At 50.8% G+C, this 18,514-nt stretch overlaps 1 protein-coding gene across 1 annotated transcript; it reads right to left on the bottom strand.

Annotated features, from left to right (window-relative positions):
* Nucleotides 1-3,488: 3,488 nt before the first annotated feature.
* On the bottom strand, nt 3,489-18,109 carry PRELP (proline and arginine rich end leucine rich repeat protein). Its single transcript, XM_081225878.1, has 3 exons — nt 17,976-18,109; nt 8,917-9,902; nt 3,489-6,173 (listed from the first exon to the last, which is right to left on the bottom strand). Exons 2-3 carry the CDS (start codon nt 9,884-9,886, stop codon nt 5,998-6,000), a joined length of 1,146 nt encoding a protein of 381 aa, XP_081082004.1. The 5' UTR covers nt 9,887-9,902; nt 17,976-18,109; the 3' UTR covers nt 3,489-5,997.
* Nucleotides 18,110-18,514: the final 405 nt, after the last annotated feature.

Here is an 18,514-nt window from a genome sequence, read left to right as displayed (position 1 = left end):
AGACAGTTTACTTCCTCCCTCCAACCTCAATCGCCTGTCTCAACCCAGACACCCAACCCCACTGCACCCATGCCCTCCTCCCCACAAGCACTCTCCCTCCTTTGCATACCAACGGGCCCAACACCTCAAAGCCTTGACGCTTACCCCTGTAGACTCTCTTGGTTCCAAATGGAGGCTCACAGCTTCCAGAGAGGTGGAGACTCTGATGGAGAAGTCATGACCCACGGAGGGGTCTGGGTAGACTGTTGCCTGGGGAGGGCAGGGGAGCCAGCCAAGGCAGGCGTGTAGCCAATCAGACTTCTCTTTTTCCTGACGTCCAGCTGTTTCTTCTCCTCTTTCCTCAGCGGGTCCCTCATCCCACTCCTTTGCTTGGTTTGAAAGAATTTTTTTCTCCCTCCCTCCACCTCTTCTACTCTCAGCCCCCTATATGTACCCCTCCCCACCTCGCATCATCTTTTCCTCTCTTTCTCTGTCTGCTACGTCTCTCTTTGTCTGGCCCACTGTCTTTGAGGGGGCAGGTGGTTCCCACCTCCTGAGGGGAGACCAACCCCTCAGATTCTGTACTCTCCAAGAAGAGAAGGCAGCAGTGGGGGTACATGGAAGGATGGGGCTTGGCTTTCCAGCTTTTTTCTCCAGCCAGAGAGTGATAAGGCTTTGGTTTCATAGATGGAATCCAAAGATTAAAAGAGGCTCAGCTGAGGTACTCCGACCAGCACCACTACCCACCACCTGGACCTCTAATACAGGACCATAACTGAACAAAGATCACCACAGGGAAAGAGATTCAAAGAGAAGGTGAATGGGGGATGGAGCAGGATTTGATAGCCAACTTCAAGCTCTCTGACGATGATGGGGAGGAAGATATAGGAAGTTCTCCCAATCTATAAGATTGGGCCCTAGAAAAAGACTTCCCTTTCATAAACACCAGGAGGCACTGTGTGGGGTCCTCAGGGGGCTGAGGAGAATCCCCCCCACTCCATGGTCCCCTACCAAAGATGTATGTGTCAGGAGAGACTCTCCTTTCCCTGGTGCCTTAGGTTGCTGCAGGGCAAGTCCTTGCTGAAGGCACGGGTAAGGGGCTAAGACATCGTCCCCAGGAGTCTGTCAGCCTGCATACATGTTTGCCCAGGTTCATAGGTGATGCTCCTCCCTACTTCCTCCCACTAACCAGATACCGAATCCCAGCTGCATGGTTCTCCTTAGGATCATTTAATCCAAACCTTTCATAGTGCATGTGGGGAAACCGAGGCCCAGCAAGGTGAGGTGACTTGCCCAAGGTCACACAGAGCCAGGGCCAGGTCCTAGATTTCCTGATTCTCAGGCCAGAGAGTTCTCCTTCATTCATATGACCCTCCCCTTCTTTGCCTCACCCCTGAGGTCCTGAGGCCATGTGTCTCCGTGCCCTCAGAAGAGATGGCCTTGGCAGAACTCATCTCTGCCCTGGCACAACAGGTGAAGGGGCAGTGCTCAGCCTGCGGTGCTCCTGGGCACCAGCTGGTGTGGAGGGGGCTTCCCCAGTTCAAGAACCTTGTCATCAGAGCAACACTTGTTCCTGTGCCCCAGACAGCCCCCCACGTGTGGAGAGACACGCAGGGCTCTGCTGGTGTAGGGAGAGAGCCCCTGGAGCCAGGAAGGTGCCCAGGAAGCAGAATGCATATGTGGCGGGCTGTCCTCTACTTTCTCTCTACAGCCTAGGCTCTGCAGCCAGAAACCAGCGCCCCCGCCCCGCCCCCCAGTCAGCCTGGACCTCACCCCTCCCCACCCCACACCACTTATTCCCTGCGAAGAATGCAGATGTGACTGTTCGTTCACTCCCCCCTGCTGTCTGCTCCCACTCTCCTTCCCTGCTTTCTCGGTGACGCACACCCGCCAGCCCTCCTGCTCTCTGGGCTCTATCGCTGTGGCCCCTGCAATCGGTCTTCTCCCACGCACTCGGCCAGCTTGGCCAGATTTGCGGTCACGCCACGCATGCGCCGGCTCCCCCCCTCCGCACCCTCCCCCAGCCCCCGCCCCCAGAACCCCAAAGGAGCACCTTCTGATTTAGGCTGCACGTCTTAGACCCTCTCCCAGCTTCTGCTCTCGGTTTCACAAACACACCGGCACACACTCTGGTTACCATGGATTTCAGGGAGGGTCCATGGGATGTGTGTGTGTGTGTGTGTGTGTGTGACCTACGTGGGAACCGTCTAACGATCATGCTGTTGTCCCAGGCAGCTCAGCTCCCAGAGAGCCCGGAAAAGGTGGCGGGAGGTGCGGGAGCTGGTCTAATCCGAACCTCATTAGGAGAAGCAGGAGGCATGATGATGGAACAGAGGTGGCAGGCCCTGGGGACAGAAGTCTGGCCAGCTGACCCTGTTGCTTCCCTGTTCGTGGGCAGAGAGAGAGGCAGGGGTGGAAGTTTCAGGAACCCTCCTGCTTTTTGGACAGCAAGGGTCTATTCCCTGCTGAGGGCTTGTAGCTACATAACTCCATGACTGGAACTCATTTCCTCTCTCAGGCACACACACACACACACACACCCCTCACAGGGTAGACTCCATGTCGTCCAATCTTTTTCTCATGCTGCTTCTCTTCTTTCCTGTTTGTGTGCTTTTTCCTCCTTCTCCCACCTGGCAAAATCTGATTCAAACCTTAAGATCCAGCTCAAATGATAGGGGCCATTCTGGTTTCTCCCATGCAGAAGTAGAGGCCCTCTCCACTATGCTTTCTGTACCCAACATTATTGCAGACACATAAGACATGCAATTACTAATTCATGGATTTTTCCCTTTATGAATTCCTCAGTGGTATGGGGTATATATTACTTATCCTTGAATTCTTAGTTGGGAACCTTGCACATGGTTGATATATGCTGAAAACTTGCTGAATTGAACTGAAGCAGGAATTCAGGGGGCAGGGTGGGAGGGGTGGGACAGCATCTGGCAGTTTTCATTCAAAAGAAGATGGTGTAGTCTGGGAGGATCACAGGGTTGGTTCTGGAACAAACCTGCCACCTGAAGAGAGATTCCAGGGTACCCTGTTTTTGCCCTTCTGTGAACATCTGCATAGCATGTAGACCATTCCAGATGATGTGGCTGGCTGATACCCCTCTGCCATTGTTTTGTGTATCTTACACTACCTGTCCTCAAGTAGTCTGTTAGCTTTTCCTGGTCAGGAATGGTGTCTGTTTTGTGTCTTTCAGTACTGAGCATTTGGGAGACCTCAACAGTTCGGTATCTGCGGGTTAAAAAGAACTTGGAGATTTAGGCTTAAAATGTAGCTGTCAGATTTCTTGTCTGACTTTAGGGATTATTTTTGTAACAATTGTGAGTTTGGGGGAAATTCACCAAAAACACTTTTGGAATCATTTTCCTAGAGCTTCTTAAGGATAGGATCCTTTCTCCACCAGTCTTCTCAGAGCAAGGAAGGTGGGAGGCAGGGGGAGAGGGGTGGCAAAGTGACTTTAAGGTACTATTCTCTTCTGTTTACACTGTCAAGTTCAAGCAGGATATTTTTCATATAACTTTATTTTCTCTGCTGTGAAGCGTGCTGGAATGTCAAAGTTGTTGCACAAAGTTAATATGGTCTTCAAGAAAGAATAGATATATGTACAGAGTACACATACACACACCTTCCTATACACCTGTATGTTCATATGTCAGCAGCACTGAGAGAATTAACTTGTATATGAAGGAGGGGGCTTCCTTAAGCCCAAGGGAAAACAGCACATTGTATGTGGGAGGGTGGTGCTGTAAAGCCAATTTAATTTCCTCTGGTTTACAGATACAGGGAGCAATGGAGGAAGCAGAAATATTCTAGATGCGGCAATAGGATGACGGTGATTTTGTTGCTGTTGAAACAAAACACTTCAGGTTGGCAGGAGCTGTGGAATGACCCCTCCTCCCCGGGGAGCCCCAGGAGCTGTGCTCCCCTGAGGGCCTCATCAGAGGGGCTGAGGACGCAAGGTGGGAATAAGGTGCAGAAGGGGCTTATCCAGGCCATAGCACCAGGTTGCTTACAGACACAATAATATCTTGACTCAAAGCAGGAGCCTTGGAGAAACCAGCTGCAGCCTCGAAGAAACCAGCTGCAGCCTTGAAGAATGAAGCAGTTGTATGCGAGCATGGGGGAAGGAGGCTGTAATGAAATTGGCCCATATTCTGTAAATTAGCAAAAGGGAAAAATAAGAGTATAATGGGAATTTCTTGAAGTTAGGGACCTAGCTTAATCCAATTTCTTAAACATCTCTGGAACTTTTTTCAACCTCACTTGGGAGTGGGCACTGTATCCCACTCATTTCTAGGACATATGCTCCCACCCCCACCAACATACACTCAGAGGCTGTAGAGGGTCAGCATCCCCTAGAGGGAGTTAAGGGGAAGATGAAGTTGAGTCAGCCCTGTGGAACCCAGGCTTCCCTTAGAGGCCTGTCGCACTGCTCACCTGGGCCAGACAGGGTGGGGTGGGAACTCTGGGGGGAGGACAGTCCACACAGGGAATAAATTATTGCAAGGGAAAGGGATAATATTTAGGACTCGTCCTGCATTAGAACATGGTCTAAAGGATGGAGCTGCATACAGGAACATGAGCGCCAGAGGGTCCTTGGAGGGGTATCTTATCCACCTCCTTGGTGTACCACATGAAAGCTGAGAGCAGAGGGGACCCATAAGGTAAGAGCAGATCGGAACAAACTGTATCCTCAACTGGTTTCCTGAAGGTTCCCACTTGTGTTCACTCATGATGGGAATCAGATCCCCCACCTTGGGGCCTCCGTACCTTTGTGCCCTTTAGATCCCAGAGGAGAGAGAGACCATGCACATCGCCCATGGCTCTCCAAGTTGGAACCTGAGGCCAACTCCTTGATCTTGGAAAATCACACCAGAGAGATGAGCAGGAACACAGGAGCCAGCTGTGGCCAGCACCAGCCACCAGGTGTCACTGCTGTGTCTGTCTTAGAAGGGGAGGCCAATCTGCACAAGGGGAAGAGGCTTCTGGGAGATTTCCAGGTGCGCCACCCCTTCTTGAGCAGTTTCTCCGGAACTGCTTCCCGGGAGTGGAAAGAATTGGGCCATCCTCACTGATAGAGAACAGATGGCGGGGCGGGGTTGGTGGCTCTGTACGATCCACTGTGGAGGCCGTGTTCCCCAGGGCATCAGGCCTCTTATCCAGAGTGGCCAAGGGGGCAGCAGGATCCATCTGCACCCACACGGGGCCCAGCCTGGGTCTCTGACTCCCACCCCTCTCCCACCAGCTGATTCCTAGTTTTTTGAGCCATTCTTCTGGAATACTTCTCCCTGCTCTTACTCTTGGAACAGAGAGGACCAGCCAGGAGGCTGTGTGCTGAGAAGGAGGGCCCCATCTCATCCCTATGAAGAGACAGCCGGATGCAGGCCCTTGTGTGAATCTCTGACCCTCTGCCCTCCTTCAGCCGTTCCCTTGCACTTCCTTTCCGGAGAACACGAGCTGGCACAGAGCTGGTGCATTGTCTGGTGCCAGTGAATGGGGTGGTGGAGCAGCAGTTTTGGAAGATGGGATCCTCGGCCAGGGAGACACGGGTTTCTCAGCCTCTTTGGGCCAGAGCTGCCCACCATGGAGGAGTTTCCAGTAGGACTTCCCAAACCTCACCTCTAGGCTGCCCCTGACCATCTTCTGCTTGCTTTGGCCAGGACAAGATCCAGATGTCTGTTCATAGCCCAGACTTACCCAGGAGTGATGAGGGGAGGAGGAGAGAGAAGAGAATAGGAAGTCTTTAGACACACCTCTGTGCTTCTGGGGCCAGAAGTTTGGATGTGCAGTGGGTGTCTTTGAGCTGGGTGGACCAAATCAAGCCTTTGGAAGTCTTGCTCTAGAAGCTGCAGGGGCAGCAGAGTACGTGGCTTGTCCTTGCTTCAGGAGGGTGGGATAGGAAAGGCAAAGCTGAGAGCAAGAAAAAGAGACAGAGAAAACAAATGGTGGGCAGAGGCACCTGGGCCACTGCATTCAAGTGTGGCCAGAGGAGCTCCAGGGGCAGAGTAAGGCCTAGATGACCACAGATTGCAGCAGGCGGAAGCACATCATGAGGTCCAGTGGGATGGGCGGCTTCAGGTAGTTTCCATCCAGCCGCAGGTAGCGGAGGTGTGGCACATTCTCCAGATCCGAGGAGAAGTCGTGGAAGGCAACTATATCGTTGGGGCAAATCTGGGTCCCATTGATTTCTATGGAGAAAAAGGGGAGAAGTCAGCAGGAGAGATGGGCAGGGGGTCAGGCCTGACAGGGCTGGAGGCAAAGACAAAGAGGAAGAAGAGGGTAGACGGGGACAAGGACTCTAGAGTTTTCCTCTCTGGAACTGGCTGACCAGTTCTTGGGAATGTGTGACCATGAATGAGTCGACCCTAACCTCCAGGCTCCGTTTACCCATTTGTGAAACAAATTAAGTTGGAATTGATCAACAATTGTTATTGAACATTTACTCAGGAGAGTCACAGAGGAAGTAAACTTTCAGCTGAACCTTCAAAGATAGGATTACAGCAGGTAGAGACCTGGGGATGGTGTTCTGATGCTGTGACCTATTTGAATGATATTGTGGAGGCCAAAAAGCTCATGGCAGAGTTTGGGACCAGTAAATAGTACAATGTGATATACTAGGAAGACTAAGCTGGAGAGGTAAGTTGTGGCCACCAGTTATGGTAGGCTTTCAAATATTTCACTAAGGATGGGGTCTTTGATTTCCAGTCTGAGGAATGGCACTGAGCAGGACTGTTGTTATGAGATGGATGGTGGGATATATGAACCATAGTGTCCTGGAGTGTTAAACCTGGAAGGGTCCTATGATCAGGTTTATACTATAGAAAGATGAATCTGGCTACAGTGTGGAGAAACAATAGGGAGAAGCAAGATCTGAAGCCAGCAGGTGGATGGGTTACTCTGGAGGTTTTCCTGTGAACAGGATGTGAGACGTGAGGATGAGCAGAAGATGGTTACATTAACTGAAATAGGGATGACAGGAAGAGGAAAGGGGGCCTGGGAAGGGCATGGGGCCCTAGGATATGACGAATCGGTTGATTCTGAAGTTGATTACTGATTCTGGAGAAAGTAAGCTGGAAAGGTAAGTTATGGCCAAATTGTGGTAGGCTTCCAAATGGAAAATGAGTTTCCATTTTCTCCTTCACCTCTTCTTAGATGACATGAGGTATGTCATCTTCTAAATGGAGCTTTTTATTCTCCCTAAGCCTTGCTTCTTTTATCTTCTGTGGGTTGCTGTTGTGGTTGCTCTTTGTCTCCTCCTTCCTCTTCCTCGTCTTCCCTCTCTCCCCTTTCTTCTCTCTTCAACACTGGAGTAGCAGAAAGAGCCCTGACATAGATGGATTTTCTTCCTATGACCTTTGTGACTTTGGACTTTACCACCCTGATGCTCAGTTCTCAAATCTGTGAAATGGTGAGAGTGGGTGTGATCTTTCTGTCTTCAACCTCAGAAGGCTGGATAATACACTCCCCCACCCCCACCCCCACCCCTCAGCCTGTTCTTCCACAGTGTGGTAGAAACTTGTCAGCCATGTATTAATCAAGGTATCCTTTCTGTCTAGATTTGTGGCCTATACAGCCTCCTGGGGGTAATGTGTTCCATTAGTTTGCTACCTGCAGGGTAAAATTAGACAGTAGTTTTCCCTTTTCCTGAATTGTTTCTTACAAGACTTTAAGAAGCCTTCCCCTACCTTTGTGTAATTATCTCAGATGAGTGAATAAGCCTCTTCTCCCACCTGCTTGTTTCACTATTATAGAAATTCAAAAATCCCCCTCTCATCCTTTGGCTTGAAAACTAAGGATTCCTAATATTATTTTAGGAGTGCTTCTCTTTCCTCGTGATGTCCTTTATCCGCACAGCTGCTGCATTCCTTGTGTGAATGTGGCCTGATTTTGTCCACGGACCAGATAATATTCTCTCTTTTGTTTTCAAACTGTTCTGATGATGCTCTACTCAGACCTGACATTTTTTTTTTTTTTTTTTGCGGTACGCGGGCCTCTCACTGTTGTGGCCTCTCCTGTTGCGGAGCACAGGCTCCGGACACGCAGGCTCAGCGGCCATGGCTCATGGGCCCAGCCGCTCTGCGGCATGTGGGATCTTCCCAGACCGGGGCATGAACCCGTGTCCCCTGCATCGGCAGGCAGACTCTCAACCACTGCGCCACCAGGGAAGCCCTGACATTTTTGATTGAAGTAAAACTGTGACTTCGAGCCTCTTTTCTGGCCTGCAATTTTTTATCCCAAGCCCGGGACCCTGTAAATGTAGCTTAGGCAAATTCTGCCTTAAGTGTACTATCTTATATGACTAAATCTTCCAGTCTTCCAGATAGATTCAGAAAGCACCTGCATATGGACATGTTCTTCTGGCTGCACATTTTTACCAGTTGTATACTCTGAGTATATAGTTGCCTCTCTGTGTATGCTTTTTACACTCTTTAAAACCTAGGCTTAGGCTTGGGAAGAAGCCTCTTTCCTCACAGCTGCCAGTTTCTGCAGTGGACAGGCCCAGGACATTTCAGAGTCAGCATTTAAATGTCACCATTCTGCTTTTAGGAGAATGTCCAGGGCTATAGTCCATGTCTACCTTACCTATAGGTCTGGAGGGCAAAGGAGCTGGGGCTGATGGGAAGGAGTGGAGGGAGAAAAGCTATTACCCTCCAAGCATGGTATTCTGGGCACTTTATCCATATTAAACTATTAAATCTTCATGTCAACTTTGTGCCATTCTCATTTTACAAATGAGGAAACTTCCCAGAGAGGTCAGATATCCTTTTAAGGTCACATAGATAGTAAGTGGAAAGACCAAGGTTCGAAGACCAGGGCCCCATTGGGTGCCCTTTGCACCCCCCACCATGAGGCTCATGAGAAAGTGTTGAGGCAGAAGAGACTCCAGCTTCCCCCCCTCAGTGGCTGCAGCCCAGCCCTGCCCCCACTCACGCTCGATGCTGTTGTTGTTGAGGTACAGGTGCTCCAGCTTGTTGCTGATGGCAGGCACATTGCTGATCTTGTTGTGCGACAGGTGGAGCACGAGGAGGTTGGAGATGTTAAAGGAGTTTTTGGGGAGGCCCCTGTCTGAGAGCTTGTTGTAGTTGAGGCGAATGAAGGCCAGGTTGGGGAAGCCCTTGAAGTATCCACTGGGGATGGTCTCGATTTTGTTGCTGTCCAGGTAGAGCTGGTGAATGGCCACGGGGATCTTGGGTGGCATCTTTCTCAAGATGTTGTGGGCCAGGTTGAGCTGCATGAGGTTTTTAAGGCCCTGGAAGGTGTCGGGCTTGAAGACGCCGTCGCTTAGCCTGTTGTGTTGGAGATCCAGGAGCAGCAGTTTCTCCAGCTTGCTGAAGACGCCGGGTGGGATTCTGGAGATATGGTTCTGGCTTAGCCTCAGCTGCTCCAAGCTCTGGGGCAGAGCGGAGGGCACCTCTTCAAGGTGGTTCTTTTCCATGTAGAGGAACACCAGGCTGGGTAGTTTCTCTAGCACTTTCTTGTCCACCTTGCGAATTCGGTTGTTGTCCAGGTTGATCCACCTCAGGCCCGTGGCGTTCTTGAAGGACTCCACTGGGAGCTCAGTTATGAAGTTGTTCTGGAGATAGAGGTAATGGATGCGGGATGGGATGAGGGGGACCTTTCGAAGATTGCGGCTGTCACAGTAGAGGGCAGATGGGAAATCAGGGGGACAGTAGCACTCCCGGGGACAGTCAGGGAAGATAGACGGAGGGCCTGGTGGGAGGGGAGGAGGCAGGTCTGTAGGCTCCGCTGGCTCATGGGGCTGAGGAAAGCTGGGTGTGGGCCTGAGTCTGGGTCTGGTCTGGGGCCTTGGTCTGGGTCTTGGTCGTCTTGTTGGCTGGCCTTGGGCCTCTGAGGCCAAGAGGAGGAGAAGTGGGAGGAGCCAGCAGAGGGATGACCTCATGATCCAGGTGACGCCCCTGTGGGGAGGAATACAGGAAGTCATCAGCCTACTGGGCCTCAGTAATGAGAGGACATGTCTTTGCAGCTAGAGTTGGTCAGGATGGGCTCCAGGGGCAGCTGTGGGAGGGACCTGTGGAAGCATCTCCTTGTTTGCCTGTATCCAGCAGGTGAGAAAATAACCAGGGCTGGAGGGTCTGGATGCCTCTCCCAGAGGCCTAGCCACTGAATATGTTAAGCCTGCTCTGGAGAGTGTGAGCCATTCTGGCAGAAAGCACATTGGGCTGTGAATCAGGAGTCCCGGGGTTTCCTGGAGAAGACCCTTAACCTCTCTAGCCCTCGGTCTCCCCATCTGCATCATGAGAAAATCATCCCTCTACTTATACTCCCCTTATAGGAGAGATGTTAGAATATGTGAGCCATAGAGTCCTGGGGTGTTACATCTGCAGGGTCCTTACAGATCCCATAACTCGGTGGTTTTCAAACTGTGCCCCCATTTCTGTGGGGTCCTCCTCAGAGAGGGAGACCAAAGGGATGGCCCTGGGGTACCCCCAACCCACCCCTGTGCCAACCTGAGCAGCTCTGTGTTTTTTTATTTAAAAAAAAATTTTTTTTAGGTATGCGGGCCTCTCACTGTTGTGGCCTCTCCCGTTGCGGTGCACAGGCTCCAGACACGCAGGCTCAGCGGCCATGGCTCATGGGCCCAGCCGCTCCACGGCATGTGGGATTTTCCCAGACCAGGGCACGAACCCGTGTCCCCTGCATCAGCAGGCGGACTCTAAACCACTGCGCCACCAGGGAAGCCCACTCTGTGTTTTTTAAATCTGTTATGTATATTGAGGTTTAGCCAAAGCATTCATTTGAAAAAAAATAGTTGCATTGCTAAAAATGTTTTGAAATCCACCAATCAAGTCCAGACTTGACTATTTATAAAAATTGAGTACTGGAGGAAAGAAGTAGCTTGTGAAGGCCAGGAAGCTATGTAACAGCAGATCCAGGACAAAACCCCAGGTCTCCATGGCTCACAGAGCTCTTGGGAAGGAAGTGCTGCAGATACTCTTGTGTCTGCCCTTGATCGCCCCTCACCCCCAGCGCTCAGCTCAGAGAATGCTGGTCTTTGCCAGCAGGATACACACCAAGAATTTCTCCCCAGATGTGGAGGTTCCTGGGGAAATAAACAAGGAAGGAACTGAAATCTATGGGGAATACAACAAACTAGTGAATATAACAAAAAGGAAGCAGACTCATAGGTATATAGAACAAACTAGTGATTACTAGTGGGGAGAGAGAAGCAGGAAGGGGCAATACAGAGGTAGGGGATTAAGAGATAAACTATTATGTATAAAATAAACTAGGATATATTGTACAACACGCAGAATATAGCCAATATTTTATAATAACTATAAATGGAGTATAACCTTTAAAAATTGTGAATCACTGTATTGTACACCTGTAATTTATATAATATTGTACATCAACTATACTTCAATTAGAAAAAAGGCTGTGGGGGTCATTTCTTCTGACCTGGTATTGCTGCTTTCCATATCCATTCGAGTTGGTGGGATTGAGGTGGGATATAAAGAAGAACTTCCTGCCTCAGAGACATAGTGGAATAGGTTGCTAAAGGATGTTTTCAGGTTGCCCTTCCCCTTGGTCCTGATGACACCTCAGACAGGGCCATGTAGTTTGAGTTGAATTAGGCTGGGGAAATTGCGGTAGACCCAAGTCTGCAGATGGAAATTGGCTTCTCCCATAGACTTGCTCCCCTGGCCTGGCTGGGTTACCTGTACTTTCCCCTCCCAGGGCCATCATCCCTGTGACAGCCCCTCTGGTCTCCCTCCAGGGTCTCTGTTTCCACATTGCTTCCAATGTCCCTCCTTGCTGCTGCTTCACAGTTGTGGTGGTCTGTGCCTTTCCTTCCTGGGGTCTGGGACACATTGGAGATGCAGGTTCTTTGGGGTGCCCTGCAAGAGAGTGGGCTGGAGTGTACCTCCAGCTGCATCTGGACCCTGTGAAGCCTCTCTTCCAGGCTTCCCCTCTCTTTCCTTGGAGCCCACATCTTTCCTTGTGTGACCCAGTGCCGGCTTCTTGCTGGCTTTGCTCAAAGGAAGACGATAGAAGCCCCTCACCAGCTACTTAGTCCTGAGTCTGATGCTCGGGAGGAGCTGAATGAGACAAGAAACAGGAAAGAGGGCAGAGCCCACCCTGGAGGGGCAGAGGGCGTCTCCCCACACCTTTCACACATGCCCCCTGGACACCCAGCCTGCACACTCTCACACACACACCACTCCTCTCCCCGCACCACACACATAAGCAAACACACGCCCCCCTGTCGTCTGTGTGCATGAGTGAGTCCTCATAGAGGAAACTGAGTATGGGAAGGAAGGAGAGGAAGAAGGAAGGAAGACAGATGAGGAGGGAGGAGGGAGGAGACTGCCCTGCAGCTTCTGTTGCTTCTTCACCTCCCTCTAAGGTGGTCTCTTCCCAGGCAGACCTCTCCAAGGGGTCCCGGAGTACCATGTCCCCTGGGCCTCCCATCACAAAGGAACTTGCAGTTAGATTCTTGTCTTTATCTCCAGCTGAGGATGTAACAGTCCTGGGGATACACCAAAGGGACTGAGAGGAAAAGACATTCATTGTAAAACTAAACTTGAGTCTTGTTGCCGGACCCCACACCACTTGTAACTGGTGAACCATGAATTAATATGTTACAAATTATTTTCTTGAAAATAGCACAACCATATTGCACATAGATTTTAAACAGGTGGTTAAAACATTAGTGTACTAAAATCAAACATTTTAAGAGCCCCAATTTTTGTGACCTTGAATATTTTTGCTTTGGCGTTTTTTATTTCCTGATCCCCCAGAAGCCTGACAATAAGCAGGAGATCTCTCGTGGTGTGAGAAGCCCTGCCCTGGGGAGGCTTCCCAGGCTGGCTGGGCCCTCTTTCCCTGCACTGCCTTCGTCACCAAGAGCATCTACCTGGTACTGGGCCCTGAGGGAAGCAAGTAAAGCTCGTCCAGAGTGGAAGCCTGCTCTGTGAGGCACTGTGACTCAGGCAGCTGGCCCTCGCTCAGGGGTGTTTCTTGGCAGTTCAGGGCCTGGGCAGCACTTGGCCTCATTGTCAGGGGTGACAGAATCACAGGTTAGTCACAGCTCCACCTGGCAGGGCTGCCCCCCACTCCTTCCATCCACGTGAACACAGGACTTCCTCATCCCCACCTCCTATGCCAGACCTTTTGGGAACTTCTCTTATCTTCCCATGGGTCCTCTGACCCTTCTACACTCTAGACCTCTGGGGCTGGCCAAGCTCCTCTCAGAGCTGAGAGGAGATTCCCAAGGAGAAGCTCCTGGGCCTGTTCCATGGAGAAACTGGATCTGTTCAATTCCCTTTCTCTTAGCCGGTGGCTGAACCATTCTGTGTGTGTGTGTGTGTGTGTGTGTGTGTGTTCGCACGTGCACACACTTCCTTCTTTAGGAAATAGTGCTCATTTCTAAGGCTTTTCTCATCAGGCAGTGCCCCGTCCTGCTGGAGCCTGGGCAGCCCCCAGAGTCTAAGTCTCCAAACCAGAATTTGTGACAGACTGGAGGTCCTTGGACTCCAAGAGGAGCCATAGTCTTCCTCACAAAGCCCAGAGTCACACCTTCTTATGTTCCTGTCTTCCAGAACCTTCTGTCCAGTCATAACAGTGCCTTAGGCTGTGTCGTAAGTGTGTGTGAGTTTTAAATTTCGTATGCCTTTGCAAGCACGCCTCCCAGCTTTCTGCCAGGCTGTGCTCACTGCTTGCTCAATGAACACATGTGGTCCACCTAGAACCACTGACCTCCTCCTGCAGCCTGTTCACCAGCACTGGTTCTCAAAAAGCTGCTCGTTTGTGCGGGGAAAGCAATTGCTTTGACCAACCCCAAATTCACTCCCTCACTTAAGAACATTTTCTTTTTTCCTTTTTAATAAATTTATTTATCTTTTGGCTGCGTTGGGTCCTCGTTGCTGCACGCAGGCTTTCTCTAGTTGTGGCGAGCGGGGGCTGCTCTTCGTTGCGGTGCGCGGGCTTCTCATTGCGGTGGCTTCTCTTGTTGCGGAGCACGGACTCTAGGCACGCGGGCTCAGTAGTTGTGGCTCGCGGGCTTAGTTGCTCCGCGGCATGTGGGATCTTCCCGGACCAGGGCTCGAACCCATGTCCCCTGCACTGGCAGGTGGATTCTTAACCACTGTGCCACCAGGGAAGCCCTAAGAACATTTTCTAAGAGAATTTTAAATTCAAATTTCAGTTCCAAGTATTAGAGATTTGGGCTTGAATCCTGGCTCTGAACCTCTTCCTCAAGCCCCAGGATCCTCAACTGTGTGAGGATCAAATGAGATCACACACATTAAGGCATGTTGTAGAGCATAAAATCTCTACAGATGACAGTGGTTTCATTTATTCATTTATTTGTTTATAAAAGAGCATATTCTCTAGAGAGACTCTGACCTATTTATTTATTTTTTTTAGGCCGTGCTGTGTGGCACGTGGGATCTTAGTTCCCCAACCAGGGACTGAGCCCATGCCCTCTGCACTGGGAGCACAGTGTCAACCTCTGGACCACCAGGGAAGTCCGAGAGACTCTGATTTTTAAAGTGAGACAGCCCTGTCCCTGCTTAGCTCATAAATTCATTCATTTAAGGTTCAAACTCTCAGGACCCTTGTAATGTTTAGCCTCAGGACTGGGGGCAGGGTTGAGGTCCACATGGGTTTGCCAAGTCATTAGGGCAAGTTTACGGGTAATTGGCTTTGTATGGAGAGAGTCTAGGACTGGGGCTGGGCTGGGAGTGAGGTTGGGTGTGTCTCCCCAGGTTAAAGAAGGATGACTCCACGCTACTTCCTGGTGTTCTTCTTTCTTGTCAGATTTCCCATCTAGCTTGTCACCCCTGAGCCTCCATGGCTTAACACAGCCAGTGACCCTACCATGGAGGATGGGGTTGCCCCTGGACACACCCATGGACATTGGGATGACCCTCTTTCTTTGTTCCCTTCCTTCTGTCCTAAACTCAGACTTCTGAAAGCCATCCTGTTCCCTTTATCTCTTCCCGAAGCCCAGAAGAGAGTTGGAAGCTAGGCGAATCAGGTGGTCTCTGATCAGCTGTTAGCAGAGGAGTGAGGCAGCCCCAGCCAGGCTGCCTGAGACTCTTCCAAGGCCTCCAAGTAGGGCTTGTGGGGTCCTGAGGTAAGGAAAGGGTTGACATGGAGGCATGATAAATTCAGCACATCACTGATGCACTGTCCCTTTCCTGGGGAGTGAAATCAGAGTAAGGGTGAGCCTGATTGGGGCAGAGGCAGGGAGCGCATCACGGTGCATATTAGACAGGGGACGTGGGGTCACAGCCCCGTCTACCTCGACCTAGTGGCGTGACCCTGTTCTCGCCTCAGTTTCCTTATCTGTAAAATGGAGATAACGAAGTCTTCCCTATCCCTATCTTCCTCATCCAGTTGTTTTCAGAAGTAAGTGTGATAAGCAACTTTAAAATGTGCAACAGATCAGAAAGTGCTAAAAATCAATAGAACACTATTATGGAGAGACAATCTGTCTCCCCAGTGTCTACCACCAGGCAAAGTGTAAACACAGTGGTTTTTTGGCCTCAGGCCACTAGTCCAGAAGAGCAAGTTTTCCATTCCAAGGGCCTGGGGAAGAAACAAGCGTGAGAATGGCTCTAGTCCTCTGACAGCCTGTCAACTCACCATATCCTTCTCTCTGCCTCCATCCCCTATCATCTCCAAGCCCTGAAAAAAGCATACAAGAATCTGTCTGATGCACTGGGTGCTTGTAGATGTGGGTCTCAACCCTACAACTCCTCAGCTGTTTAGCTGGGTACTCTTGAGAAATCTCTTTCCTCTACTAAGCTTCAGTTTCCTCATCTGTAAAATGGGCATACTAACACCTTCTTATCAGATTATTTTGAAGGTTAAGTGAGGAAATGTGTGAAAAGTGAGTGCTCAGTGAATGTTAAGCTATTATTGACATTGTTTCAAAGTAATGGGGTCTCTTTCCCTCCAGCTTGGCCAGAGGACAGCCCTGCCCTCCACTGAAAGGCTGATCTTTGCAGGTGGGCACAGGGATTTCCTGCAGCTCTCCTACACAGAGCAATTTCCTCCTCTTTGGGGCCTGTGAGACGACAGTTGGGTCTCAGAACCAACAAATTAGAGAGAACACAGATGCCCCCGGCCATTCGGGGAACATTCACTCTGTCCCTCCAATTCAGTAACCCCCACCCCTAGCCTTTCTGAAGCAGGTGAGGGGATGCTGACCAGGGACGGTGCACTCTCCTGTCCTCAGCAGGCTGTGGAGTCCCACTGTGACCCATGACTTCCCATCCCAACCTGTTGCACCTGGCTTTTCTGCCCCTTCCAGCTTCTCCCACAGGCCCAATAAATAGGGTGAGCCCGTCAGAACAGACAGCTGTGGGGCAGGGGAGGGGGGGATCTAGAAGGGATGGAGGGGAGCCCCACGCATGCCCCTGGGGGCCCAGGGCAGGCAGATTAGCAGGTAAGAGGAAACATAAACTCTTTGGAACTATCTTGGGGGAACTTTCTTTCTGGAATGTTCCCCCAGGACATACCTGTCAGTGCTGACAAGGAGAAGGGAGGGTGAGAGCTCACAGGAGGTCTTCCCTGTTCCCTCAGGTGCTTGCTTCTACTCCGCAAAAGAGGGTGGCCCACTTGGGACACTCTGGAGCTCCTCCATCAGACAGTCCACGTCCAGGAAGCCACACAGCCCTTCTGCGCAGCTAACTGCCAGAATCCTGGGCTCTTCAATTCCACACAGGTCTCCTTCAGGCCCCTGGTTCAGGTTCTCAAGCCCTAGCTGACCCTCATGTCCTAAGACAACAATAGATTCCTGGGTCTTGATCCAGTGGGTCTGGAGCAAGGGGTCCAGACATCTAGATTTTTAGTAAGCGCCCCTCTCCCCCTCCCCTGCACTCAGGGCATTTGGAAGATCAACCATATTTGGAGACCCTGCTCTAGCCCGTGCCCTGCCTGCCTTGGGATAGCACTCTGTGTTGTCAAAGAGGAATGAGTTGGGGAGATGGAGAGGGACCACCCTATTTGGAAACAAGCCCCATTCAGGTGGTCACTTCAGTTTCCCCCCTCCCTGACTGATTAAGGAACTACTGTCTTTTTTCCTCTCCCACAGGGACCCCTTACCAATGTGGGATAATTTTGTAGTGGCTTTAAAGAGAAATCTTTTCTAGCTGCCTGCAGAAAAAAGAAGTGAATTGCCCCCAGAGCTGGGAATTAGCACCTCCAAAGTCAGAGCTATTAGGAAGACACCGTGCAGGTTGGAAACCTGCTTTTCTCTCTCCCACTCAATTAAGTTCTAAAGGACGAAGAAATCCTTCCAGCTCCTGCTGTTGTTCATCCCCTTCCTACTCCGCCTGGACTCAGGACACATGATTTCTTTTGGCTCTGCCATCTCAGTGGGGAAACACACTTTCTCTTTTCTCTTACAGTTGGGGAGGCGTGTGAGAGGGCAAGAGACAAGATGCAGTGTGTGCGCGCGTGCCTGCGTGTGTCCCTGCCAGTGTCTCATCACTATGTGCTCTAGCCCTGCATGTCATAATGCAGAAGAGTGGAGGTGAATGGACAGGATGCCTTCACATTGTGTGTGTATTCGTGGGTGTGCATGTGGAGTGAGAGTGCAGCCTCTGTGTGACACGTGTGTGTGCCTGTGACAAAACGTGAAAGGTGCAGAGAAATGGGTTCTAGAGTAGGGTTTCTATGGGAACTCAATCTGTAGAAATACTGTGTGCAGCCTAACTCTGCGCTACAACAAACATCTGTACCAAGAAAGTTTAGCTTTTGCAACAAGCAAATCCATGGGTACAGAATGATGCAGAGAAGGAAGAGGGTGGAGAAGAAATGAGGAAGACTAATTTGAGCTCCTTCAAAAGGAGAAGAATTTGGTGGAAGGAAGGAAGGAAGGAAGGGAGGGAGGGAGGGAGGGAGGGAGGAAGGAAGGAGAGCATACAGACTAGATCAATAACCTAGCTTGGATAGAGCAGGAAGAAACTGGCTGGAGGCAGGAGCCTTCCTCCCCATCTCCAGACTGGACTTACCTGCACCACCTGCCTCTCCTCTCAGCTCTGGGTTTAGTCGGCAAGGCTCCCTCCGTTTCCCCCCGCCCTTTGGTGGAGCTGTGGCAGCAGAGAGCCAGCTAGAAGTTCTGATCTCCCAGTGGTGTGTGCCTGCTTGTGTTTGCCTGGCTTTTCTTCCACCGGATCCTATTGGGGTGGGGAGGTTAGGTTGGGGGAGGGCTGGGCAAATTGTAAGGAGGGAGGGGAGGAGTGAGGAAGGGAGGGGAGAAGGGAGGGTGGAGAGAAGAGAGAGAGGGAGCTTGGGAAAGGAGGAATGACAACAATAAAGTCTTTATTTAGCAGCCAAAACTCCCAAAGACTTCATCCACACACCGTGCTCACTAACGGACCCGTTTTAATAACATTTCCTTCTGCTGTTGCTGCTTCTGGGAGGGAGATTGTTTGACCCATGTTTGGAAAACAGGCCAAATTAACAGAGGAAAAGGAACGAAAAGCGCCAGATTCTTTCATTCCTCCTCCTAACAATTGCCTTTCTTCTATTGCCCCTCACTCCCCTGCTG

The sequence above is a fragment of the Mesoplodon bidens genome (genome assembly GCF_964165515.1).
Source record: "Mesoplodon bidens genome assembly, chromosome: 2".
Taxonomy (NCBI): domain Eukaryota; kingdom Metazoa; phylum Chordata; class Mammalia; order Artiodactyla; family Ziphiidae; genus Mesoplodon; species Mesoplodon bidens.
This window is presented reverse-complemented; position numbering and strand designations above follow the sequence as displayed.